This window comes from Mixophyes fleayi, chromosome 1, assembly GCF_038048845.1.
Source record: "Mixophyes fleayi isolate aMixFle1 chromosome 1, aMixFle1.hap1, whole genome shotgun sequence".
Lineage (NCBI taxonomy): Eukaryota > Metazoa > Chordata > Amphibia > Anura > Limnodynastidae > Mixophyes > Mixophyes fleayi.
In genome coordinates this window covers 209,711,671-209,724,437 of record NC_134402.1, presented here as the reverse complement: position 1 = coordinate 209,724,437, position 12,767 = coordinate 209,711,671, and the positions used below count along the sequence as shown (strand labels likewise).

Here is a 12,767-nt window from a genome sequence, read left to right as displayed (position 1 = left end):
TCATACCTGTAATCTACAGCCAGTGAGGTTAACTGAGAGTCAGAGTGAAGAACCAACAATGATAGTTGACATAGCTGGTAGGAAACAAACCTTTCTTGTAGATACAGGGGCGGGCCGATTTGTGATAACCTCTCCTTTCAATATACAGGTGACCAATAAAACTATTCCAGCTATGGTAGTAACTTCAGCGTGTTTAGTTAGTGGATAATGTAACACTCTTCCCGTTACTATCGAGCCCCTGCATACCAAGCATTCGTTTCTCTTGGCTGCGGCGGCTCCTACTAACTTGCTGGGAAGAGACTTGTTATGTAAAATGGGATGTGTCATATACTGTACTTCTGATGGTGTGTTCTTAGATATACCGGAGAAGGTCGCACATGAGGTACAGGATATATTGGACACCCCTCAGAGGTTAATGTTACACTCTACTGTTATAGAACACAGTCCATCTCAAGTAAAGGGGATGTTGCTGGAAATACCAGGTTCACTATGGACCAGAGATGGACAGGACACTGGACTGATGGCAAACGTAGCCCCTGTCAAGGTCAATCTAAAAAGTGGTATGATAGCTCCAAAAATCCCACAGTATCTATTAAAAACTGAGGTGGAACTAGGGGTATATCCTGTTATTGAGAGGCTGTTACAACAAGGGATTTTAATTCGTACAGCCAGTACAGCAAATAGTCCCATTTTCCCTGTGAAGAAGAGTGGGGGGAGGGGCTATAGATTAGTCCAGGACTTAAGGGGAATTAATAAAGTTGTTGAGAGCCGAATCCAGCTGTCATCCTCATGCAGATTCCACCATCTGCTAGTCACTTTACTGTCATTGACCTATGTTCTGCTTTCTTCTCAGTCCCTCTTCACCCTGACTGCCAATACCTTTTTGCATTCTCCTACCGGGGAGTGCAATACACATGGACCAGACTACCCCAGGGGTTCATTGACAGCCCCAGTATTTTCTCCCAAGCCTTACATGACTGTTTGCAATCCTTTCAACCCCACAATTGGTCTGTTCTAATTCAATATGTGGACGATTTGTTGTTGTGCTCTGATTCTTTTATGTCATGTTTACATGATACTAAATTGTTGTTGCTTCATCTTTCACAAACAGGGCACAAGGTGGCAAAGGATAAATTACAGCCATGTCAGACTAAGGTCAAATATTTAGGACACTGCCTCACAAAGGGGCTAAGACACATGACAACCAACAGGATTGAGGCCATACAACACATGACTCTGCCGCAGAGCCAGAAGCAGATTCGTACTTTCCTGGGGATGTGTGGATACTGTAGATCCTGGATCCCAGGTTATTCTATTCTGGCATTACCATTGCAGGAGCTAGTCTCTTCCTCAACCAGAACGTGTCGTACACACAGAAGAGTAAGAGCAAGCGTTCTTTAATCTTAAAGATAGTCTGACTAGAGCACCTGCATTGGGAATACCTGATTATGAAAAGCCTTTTGAGCTATACTGTACGGAAGCTGATGGTTGTGCAGCAGGTGTCCTCACACAGAAACATGGTGATGCTAGCAGACCGGTAGCATACTACAGTGCACAATTGGACACTGTGGCAAGATCACTCCCAACATGTCTCAGAAGTGTAGCAGCAACTGCTCTTCTGGTAAGTAAGAGCGAGGACGTAGTATTAGGACATAATTCAACTGTCTATACACCCCATGCTGTATCAGCTCTGTTAAATTTAGCCCAAACCAGACATGTTTCTTCAGCTAGATTCACAAAGTGGGAACTAGCCCTGATGGCACCCTCAAACATCACCATCAAACGATGTAGCACCTTAAATCCAGCTACATACCTTCCATATGTGTCTCTAGAGACACAAAGGGTGGGAGGTGAGGAGACCCTGGTTGATGATGAGTTAGGCAAGAATACTGACACGCATGACTGTATGGAACACCTGAATCAGACCTTTACTGCAAGGCCCGACATACGTGACACCCCCTTAGAAAATGTAGATTTTACGTTTTATACAGACGGAAGTTGCCATAGACAGACAGAGACAGGAGAGCTATGTACTGGTTACGCTGTTGTAGACGATCAGGATGTGGTAGAAGCCCTTGGTCCACCTCACTCAGCCCAAGTGGCGGAACTAGTAGCATTAAGGAGAGCATGTGAGTTGGCAGAGGGTAAATCAGCCAATATATATATACTGACTCTAGGTACGCCTTCGGGGTAGTGCACGATTTTGGGGCCCTTTAGCGTCTTAGAAACTTTTACGACAGCAGCAGGTACGCCAGTGGCACACTCACAACACATAAAAGGACTTCTGACAGCGATACAGTTACCCAGAACAGTAGCCGTCATAAAGTGCAAAGCCCATACCTTTGAAGAAGACCCAGTGTCATTGGGCAACAACAGGGCGGACGAAGCTGCTAAATGGGCAGCAGGGCAACCTATGACTGTATCGACCAAGACTATGATGGTTTTTCAGACATTAGACATGCAGAAATTAATTGAAATGCAAGATTTGTGTTCCTTGCAGGAAAAAGCGGTCTGGAAGGCGAAGGGATGTGGACAAGAGTCCTCAGGACTCTGGAGGGATGGACAAGGTAAGCCTGTAGCTCCCCGAACGTACTATCCAAGCCTGGCTGAAGCAGCACACGGCCTGACTCACCGGGGTAAAGAAGGTATGTGAAAACTGGTGAGAGCATACTGGTGTGCTTCCGGATTTTCCTCTCAGGCTGGTAAGAAGGCAATGTCATGTCTTACTTGTTTGAGGAAAAATGTTGGGAAAACTAATCCAACTGAGCCATCCCACATCCCTCCTACAGACGGACCTTTTCAGGTAATAGAAATTGACTATATCCAATTACCACCGTGCAGGAATCTAAAGTTTGTGTTAGTTTGTATTGATGTGTATTCCGGTTGGGTAGAAGCATATCCGGCAGCCACTAATACTGCTGTGTTCACTGCAAAGAAAATTGTACAAGATTTTGTATGTAGGTTCGGTATCCCTAGAATCATTGAAAGTGATAGGGGTACCCACTTTACTGGTGATATCTTCCAAAATATGTGTAAGCTCATGGGAATCGGTAGCAGACTTCACACCCCTTACCGACCACAAGCCAGTGGTAAGGTGGAGAGAGTAAATGGTACTATAAAGAACAAGCTTGGTAAGGTAATTGCTGAAACTGGGTTGGCATTGCCTGAGGCTTTGCCATTGGTCCTCCATAGTATTCGGGCCACTCCTAGACCTCCTCTTAATCTGTCCCCCTTTGAGATACTGTTCGGACGACAACCTAATTTGATCGTGAGTCCACAAGATGACTTGAAGTGTAATAATGAAGTAACTGTACAATATCTTATAAGAATGAGTAGACAGCTAAAACAACAACAATAAAAACTAAAAATGCTGTCACCTGGTATGCCAGAGACGAACTGTCATGATGTTGAACCTGGAGACTATGTTATGATCCGCAATTTCTTACGTTCAGGTTGTTTAACAGACCGTTGGGAAGGCCTGTACCAAGTGCTGCTGACTAGTACTACATCACTGAAGGTTGCAGAGAGAGACACTTGGGTCCATTCCACCCACTGCAGGAGAGTCCATAATCCGGAGAAAGTGCAAGATAAAACTGAGACCGACGACATAGATCTGTCACTTGTGAGTCTGTTCCGGGAGACCTAAAGCCTGCAGTCGAGACACCTGAACCAGAGACGTTGCCCCAGAACTATCTTTCCAGCGATGGAGTGGCGGTTTTTGTTTTTCTTTTGTTCCAGGATTTTCCTTGTTTTTACTCTTTCTAGGACATTCTATTTTTGTGAAGGAGGATGGAGGACGGAGGAGGGTTCTGGTAGTGATGCGGATAAGATGGAGGCAGAGGAAAAGTTATTAGGATACTCAAAGCAGCCCATTATCAAACTTGGTTCAAGGGTTATGAAAAGGTCTGCTAGCTCAGGATCTCGGAGGCAGTGTGAGGGGCTATTGTCTGATGAGTATTGTATCTGCAAGTTCTGCGACTCCCTAGTTGAAGAGAGATGCATCCAACGATGCCAGTCCCCTAGTACTCTGAATATAGGCGGGCATCCTTTGGAGGATTATCACTCCCTGGTGGGTAAGGTGCTAAACCAAACCGAGTGTTGGGTGCGCTCTCACGTGCCGCAAGGGCAGCATAATATAGGACTAGTGCCATTTCCTCTAAACATATATTCGAAGTACTCAAATTGATGGGTGGGAGGCCCATAGACGGGAGGTACAATAACACTAGGTCCCCTAGTCTGACGCTTCGACAATACTCCATAGACAGATCTTTGCTGTGTCTAAATATCTCTCATGCAAAACGTCTGGAGAATTGGGAAGCTGACCCATCAGATCAGACAATGGCTCGCCACACTCATTTTAGAGGGAGACTCACAAGGTCACCAATAGGTAGGAATGTTGATGGAAGTCACAAACTAGGGCGTATAACCAAACATAAGAAAGTAGCCATTGGAAAAGTCTCTATAGATAATTGTAAGAATGTCATCCACGCCGACACGTGTCTGGAGCAAATGGAGACACTAGGCATGGGTAGTTTTATCAAAACTCTGTGTGATATAATTAATGGGCATACTGTTCCTTATGTTCTCCCTGATGATGTGTATTTTGTTTGTGGAAGGAAAGCTTATTCCTGGGTGACTCCGAGTTCCAAGGGCTTGTGCTTCTTAGCTAAACTGGTTCCTGAAATCATGACTATTACTCATGAAGAAATGGTTGGTATTCACAAGACTACATCACCACCATACTTACACACACAGTATGAACACCGTGGCAAGAGAAATATGATTCCTGGTGAGGAGCCCATAGCTACAAAATTGATTAGTGAGACCGCAGGGTTTCAAGTAATGGTTGCTCTAGATCTCACCAGGACCACTCGGGGAACATTAAACTTTAAATATATCCAAGACCTAGCTAAATTAATAGATAATATCACCGAGATGTATGATGACACTTTCAGGTATACTGGAAGGGAGCTACAAGCGTACAAGAAGGAGTTGGTGCAACATAGACTGGTACTAAATTATCTCACCTCTATTACTGGTGGGTACTGTGTGACACTGGCCACCCAGTTCGGTGTCAAATGTTGCATGTACATCACCAATAATACGGATGACCCGAAAGGTTTATAGACCGGAAGATGGATGAAATTTTGCAACTGAAATGGGAATTTTGCAACTGAAATGGGAATTTCGAAAGAACCATAATTCTTCGTTATATGAGGTCGGGGAAAAGGTGGCAGGTTGGTTCTCATGGTTGAACCCTGTGAAATGGTTCTCTGGTATGGGGGAATGGGTACAGGAAATGGTTGCTAGTGTAGGTAAGCTCCTTCTTATACTGGGTGTCAGCAAATTGGATAAAGTCCTTTCAATTAAAATCGAGCAAACTTGGTTGTCTTTGTCTGAAAAGATGCGTACGCTACGGCGTAAAATGGCACGTTACAACGTAAAAGGGCGTACGCAGCCACAAAACGTGGCACCCACAGAATTTAATCTTTTTACATATTCGCACAAACACGCTCACTTGTAAAATAGTACACATTAATGGTAGTTGCAACACATAGTCATTTATGTCGAAATACAGTAGTATTTATGTTTTATATTAAAGTTATATGCATATTAGTGAAATATATGGAACAGGTTGAAGGAATCAAATCATGTGTGGTATCATAATAAACCTTTTAACATTTGCTACTGTTTGGTTCACTCTGCGAAGGAATCGCAGAGTGCATACGCAAGTTATGAATGATAGGGAATTATGAACTACTTAAGACTAAGGAATCTTGGCGGGAAGAGCAGAGCATACCCCCTGGAGAGATAACCTCCTCCTTTGGATTCTTTAGGATGAACCAGCCAATGATTGACAACCCCTTGGACCTTCCTGAAACCTGGACCAATAGAAGCAAGCTATACCATCTCCATTGTATTACTGTATTCCTATGTGCATATAAGCAGCAGCTTCACATCTAGTGTTCAGACATCTTGTCCCCAGACTTCAGGATTGAATGACTGTACACTGGATCCAGAGCGCCTGCGATAAGTAACGGCTGTACTTATTATCACTTCGCTTGAATATATTATACTACTTTTTGCGAATAAATATTTGTGCGTTGGAAACACAAATCGAGGTTCGACAATCGTTATTGGTTAGCGACAATACACACTTAACACACCAATGCTCTTCCTATAACGTTAAATAACTGGCATTCTACCATAATATCTTCAAGGTCATGTAGCAGTGCAGAGTATGTTGTGTTTTCTTTTCTTTTTTTTTAAATGATTCCTTTTTGAATTTTCAGTATTTTAAATGCTTGCATGGTGATTATCCGGTCGTGTAATTGTCTTGGCATGCAACATTCTTTATCAAATCTCTCCGACCCCCACAAGTACATGAACATTCCTTGTATTTAGTGAATTACTCGTGTATCGGGATGAAGGCCTAGTAGAAGCCCAGACTATAGTGCCATTTTTAATAGGTTTTACTAAACCTTTATTTCTCTTTCCTGCAATGGGGGGGGAGGGATACTGTGACTGTTGGACGGAGCTAGAACACTTCAATTGTTAACCATTCAGTGTGTAGCACCTCCCCTATAGGACCCATCCCATCTGGAGCTGACCTCCGTTTGTTTTTTTCTTTTCTTTTTTTCTTTAAGTGCCCTTTTGTAATGGGAAGAGTCTGTTTAGATGGGAGAGTTCTCCAAGTGTAGATCCTCCTATTGCCCAACTATCTAAAGCCACTGCTTTACTAATGCAGGGAGCAGCAGTGCTCCAGGACATTAAGGAACAAAAATGTGGTTTTCTCCTTAGATCTGCATATGTTTCAGCAGAAAGTTTATTCACACTAGTCATGTCAACGGCCTGGGTAAACAAAGCTATTCAAAAGTGGGCAGTGCAGTTGGCTATGAATCGCCATGAGTAGATGCAATATCTGTAGATTGCAGACTACACTTATAATTGCAGCTCAGCGTTTTTTGTGGTTATGATCCTAGTCGGACGATGCAGAATGCAGCAGACTCTTAAGTCTTCACCATTTGATGGTATTACTCTTTTTGATTTGAATCTGGAGCACATTATTCAGGTTGCTACGAGAGGAAAAAGCTCTTTTTTTTTTTTTTTTTTTTTTTGCCCATTAGCAGAGGCCACTCTCATTCATCCAAGAAACGAAACGACCGAAACCCAAGTTGCATCGGTTTACTATTGCTTGAGGCCAGTTTTCTACCTCTTGTGGAGGTTTTCATAGAGGCAAGTGGTCGGCCAGACGTGAGGCTCCCAAACCGCCAGATAAGCATCTGCATGACGGGAAAGTCCACCACGCCTCTGTAGTGGTGGCTCGTCTTTGGCAGTTTCAGGACCAGTGGTTGGCCTCCACTTCAGATACGTGGTGTCACAAGAGGCCATGTGTCACAAGAGGCTATGTGATAGACAGATACTATCCAGAAGCTTCTGGCTTCTGGGGAGATAGCTCCGGTTCCAGCTTAATAAAGAGGTTTTTTTTAATTTTACTTTAGCCTTTTTCTGGTCCCAAAACAGGATGGATTGTTTTGTCAGATCTTGAATCTCTACACCTTCCAAGAAACAAGTTTGTGGCCTGGGTTTCAAGATGTATTCTTTGCAGTCAGTGATCGCCGGCATGGGAAAAAGGGCAGTTTCTTGCATGCTTAGACACAAACGATGCTTATCTATACGTTCCTAAATGGGAATGGCATCAGTGTCTACTTTGATTTTTGCAATGAGCATTACCAGTTTCAGGATTTACTCTTTGGCGTGGCAACTGCTCCAAGGGTCTTAACAAAAAATATGATACGTCTCCTGGGTCCTCGGGTAGTAACAGTCATACCTTAGTTGGGTGATTTGTTAAACATGCTGTCAGTTTGATCTACTTTAGCACATTCAGCTGACAGTTCACTTTCTGGAGCTAGATGGCTGGGTTCTCAATTTTCCCAAATCTTCCTTGATTCCAGCTCTACAGATAAGGTTTCTCAGATGGAATTTCAACACATTGTATCAGGAGATATTCCTCCCAGAAGACTAGGCGGTATATTTATCATGCTGTATTTGGTTGCTATAGGCAACATCTCCACTGTGGTCCTGCTCAGGATGAAAAGGACCTTAAGCCTTATTGGCCAGATGGAAAGTGTCCCTTCTCTCTGCATGAAACTGATGGGGACCATGGTGTTTTATTCCAGGCCATTTTAGAAGGAGCTTCCCTGGAAATGGTCAAAGTCCACCTTTTACCTGTATAGGCAGTTTGTCCATGATCACAAGTCAGTCGCTCATGGGGATGGGGCGGGGGGGATTTTGATTGAGAAGAACAATAATTACTTCTACCAAGGATGCCAGCCTGTTTGGGGAAGGGGTCTCATCAGGAGTCCTTAATGCCCTTTGATCTAGAGTTTTGAAAGCTCATAAACTCATTCCAAATCTCCTTAATGGCCTGTGTGGAGTAGGAAGTAGATGTGTAGCAGTAACCTGGTTGATTAGCAACCTGACTGTTGCTGCAGCATCTGTAATTTGGATAGTCTGTGAATATCTTCCTATGGAACGGTTTGGTAAATGACATTACTGCAACCCAACCAGGAATATACAATAAAAAATATATATATATATATATATATATATATATATATATATATATATATATATATTTATTATGATTCTACCTGTGGGAGACTGTATAAAAAAAAAAATGGTTAGTGAGCTTAATTATTTTTCTTTTTCGTTCAGACTTTGATGGTACGTGTGTTGGATGTAATCGTAGTAACGGTATCAGTAGGCTTGGATCAGGGAATGGTCTGAGAAAATTAAGTGGAGGTGAAAGCACAAAGTATTTTAACCTATTGGCTACACAATTTTATTAAACGCAACCGTTTACAGACTTCTACATTTCCAGGGACAATATTATTTTCTTAATGTTCTGTTATGTTATGCATGAATATATATATATATATATATATATATATATATATATATATATATATATATATGACTTTAGTGCAACAGTTTTCACTTTCTTCCTATTGTCAATAGCCTATCGACAGTGTATTCAGGATTTTTGTAAATCTCTCCCTCCCATTGAACATCATTTGAAGTCTTTTGCATCTGTAGTTGCAAATGGTGAAAAAGTCCCGCCCATCTGTGACTGAGAGGTTCTCATTTTATTCAGCTAGTTTTATAATTATATAATTATGGTAATAGATGTCAGGATGGATATAGACAGGAGACCATTTCTTATTGCTTTAGTTCATTTAGTTCTTAGACTGAAAGTTACAAAACTTGTTCTTTTGGCTACTGTTTGTATTTATGCATGGCACAAACCATCTGATCTAAGAAAAAGGAAAGCTCTTGTGTAAAATCACATTATCCATAGAAAGGATTGCCAAGTTAGACTTTTAAAACTACACACATGTGAAGTACATCTGCTTTATGACTGATTGGACAGATGCCACATCAGTTGTCCACACTGAACTGCCACAATTGTGCTAGTTTGATCAGGGGAGTTTACAGTACAATTATAGTTCTGGATAGAGTTGTTCTTTAAAGCTTCTACAAGGTTAGTCTATGCGATGTTCTCATAGCATTATCAAATGTGAAAATGTATTTATATATTTTGCTCTTGTGTATGTGACTGTATAGAGAAATACTTGCACTGTTCACATTTGTCACATAGTTGGTTATAGGTGAAAAAAAGACATACAAGTCCAACATTTGATAGACAAAAAAAACCCCAGTCAGATTATTGCCAATTTGCCTAATGTAAGAGAAATAAATTCCTTTCTAAATTCCATAAAGGACTATCTGATTTTTTTTTTTTTTTTTTTATAAATCACAATGTCAGCTAATCAGAGCTATACCATTTATTTTAAAGAAGTCCTCTAATAATTTTTTTGCATTCTGTTTTATCCATCCCTTCCTGTGGTAAGGAAATTCCCAGCCTGATCACTGTTTTCAGTGAAGAACTCATTCCTGTGATCTCTTACCTCCAGTTTTTTTTTTTTATTGGCCTTTTTAGATGTATTTATGCATATTAATTAGGCCACTGCTAATGCTGGCCTCACATAAGTCGGTCCTGTCTCTTGACCACTTTGACGAAACAAGTTTAATAACGCCTTAAGCAGCCTGTCTCTCGTTTCTCACAAAATGTGGATTAAAGCATGTACTTTTTATAGTCCTTGCTTTTGGTCCCCAGCTCAATAGAGTACAACTGCAGTGTCTAATTACATGAGGATAAGTGAACATTGTAGCCATGCCTAGATCAGACTTCTTCATTTCATGTTACCCATTGTAAACATGTGTTTGTTGTTAATTCAGTGATGCTGTTATGCATTGTTCTTAAATTGAAGCCAGGTAGGTTATGGGTAAGGATCAGGTGGTATCCAGGATACAGGTGAGGAGCTGGAGATGCATTCATTCTCCCTCCTTCTTTCTCTGCAGGAAGCATGGAACAGCTGGGGACCCTGTGACATCACAAAGTAGTGTAAGAGGTTAATTTCAGGAGGGGTTAACTGTTATCTGATATTTTGAGGTGGGGAAGGCCAATTAGTACCCATTATCCTCCACAGGACTGCCTGAGACATTCTGTCTGGGGAAAGCACAGGGGAGCCACTGTGGAATAAAAGTTGATCTTCACTCCCCCTTCAACCCCCTAGTCCAGCACTCACCAATATTTAAGAAAGAGAGACCCAGGGAGGGGAAAACACTGGAAATTTGACCCTAGATATAAGGAGCCATTCCAGGGGGGAGGTGTTGTTCATTCTGTAATTTGATTCCTGGAAGGTGCAAGATCTGGTGAGTTGCCATTCTCTACCAGTGAAATACATCAGCAGATCCATGGGTTGTCAAGTCAGGACAGCTAGGTAACTGTAATGCCTTAAGCTAGTGGTGTAAGGGACACAGATAATGTAGTGAACTTGCCTGGCATTTAATTACTGTGTGTATATAATATTTTATTTTTATTACAATAAATATATTTTTACTTTCTAACTGCATTTGTCTGAGTGATTACACAAACCTTTGAAGGTACAGGGGTAGGCTTCCCTGGCATAGTAAGTCACCCAGGGTGGCCAGTCAGCGTGAAGTGGGTAGAATTGGGCCAGAAAACCCGGTATCTTCACAACCACATTTGATTTGTGTTTGTCTTCTGACCACACGAACACAAAACACATTTTCAACTGTGCACTATAATAATCCTCTACCTTCAGAGATTCATTATTGGTTGTTTTTCAGCCCTCTTGTTTGGCCACTGTAAGTGATTTTCTTTCAACAATAAACAAAACTAATTTTTGTAACCTCCTTGTAATTTAAGCATCCCTTTCCTTTTATTGAGATTTGTATTCGACATTACATAATCTATGCAGATTCTACTAGTTGGGAGCAAGTAGTTGATTTTTTTTGAAAGTTGAAAGCCTGTGTCTCTATAGAATATTTGCAGATGTTCGTTATGATTATCAGGTGATTTAATTATTATCAGTCACCTACTACAACCTCTCTTTGTAAGATATATGTTCATAGATTCTGTTAATAAAAAAGTGCAATGAAAACTATAAAAAAAAATGTCTTGTGGTGCTTTCACATCTTAAGTGTTCACAAAATTTTTCATTTTTTTCCCACAGAAATTAATTGTGGATTGAGTGGTGACAGAATGGAATTGAATTTCAGAGGTTATGGTGATTCTTTTGACAGAGGACTTGGTAAGTTGCTTACTTTGAGCAGTTCCCATTTTGTATATCTAGTAAAGAACATTGTGCAGTTTCACTCAGCTTGCATGCACAGTTACTTACAAATCTATGCTAGGTGTGCAATAGCCTGAACTGCATTTGTCATTAATGCACCTTGTTTACGGATACATATTTTCCAAAACTAGGCACACCTCAAACAGAATAGAAACAGTCAAGATAAAAAGTTTGATTCACAATGCTACTTTATGATAACAAGTATACTTTTTTTTTTTTTCATCTGTCGTGCGTTTTTTCATTTTATTTGTTTTGGAAACAACCCTGCTCCTGCGAAAATGTGCATTGCGGAAAGAGTAAAAAGTCACGTCAGCAGTCTAAGCCAGTTTGATCAAGAGCACCAACTGAGAATCAATGGAAGTAAAAGGTGTAAGGTCATACACTGGCTTACACTGCAAAAAGTAGATTACTAAAAAAAAAAAAAAAAAAGCAAAATAAAATAAAACCATACATAGAGCTGTTAATTCTTTTTAATCCATTAATTAGTATGGCTCTCCTCTTTTATTCTCATGTCACAAAGTGTTCAGTGTGTGTAGCCAGTTAATCCTATATTTGATAGCGTGAGATCTTTTCACCAATAAGTTATATATTAGATTAACTTATTCTTTTGGCTCCATGAACATCTTGAGCTCTGTGTGATTTGTTGGTTCTCAGCAAAGGTGATGTTTGGCATCGTTGAGCAAAGGGTGACTTGGGAAGTCTATAAATAATATTATGTTACTTACCACTCATCTAATGAATTCAATGTGTTTAATATTCAATGTTTATTATATCAAGTTCTGCATCATATAAACTATATTTGTATGAGAAAAATGTTCCCATGATAAAATAATTCTTATAACATTTCCTGTGTCCATGCCCACACTGCAGATGCTACACGTCTCCCAGTCCTTGTGTTAATGTAAACTTATTAACCTGTTTCAGGTGCACTAGCAGGGCCTGATCAACCACTAGGCTGACCAGGCTGCAGCTTGGGGCTCTGGGTCCCGGGGGGCGCTGCACTGTGGGTATTTTTATTTTTTTAAAAAAAAATTTCTTCATTCA

At 40.9% G+C, this 12,767-nt stretch overlaps 1 protein-coding gene across 5 annotated transcripts in view; it reads left to right on the top strand.

The window, feature by feature from the left end:
- Nucleotides 1–12,767, top strand: part of LOC142149119 (heterogeneous nuclear ribonucleoprotein M-like) — a 113,535-nt gene that overhangs the window by 64,991 nt on the left and 35,777 nt on the right. For 4 of the 5 annotated variants that reach the window (XR_012690860.1, XM_075204839.1, XM_075204840.1 and 1 more), the window contains exon 9: nt 11,604–11,681. Coding sequence is in view for 4 of the 5 variants with exons in the window: in XM_075204839.1 (XP_075060940.1) it covers nt 11,604–11,681 (78 nt within the window). In the remaining variant the exon portion in view is untranslated. Of the gene's footprint in view, nt 1–3,121; nt 3,132–8,718; nt 8,806–11,603; nt 11,682–12,767 lie in introns of all 5 variants that reach the window. The other variant, XM_075204841.1, reaches the window with a different exon arrangement.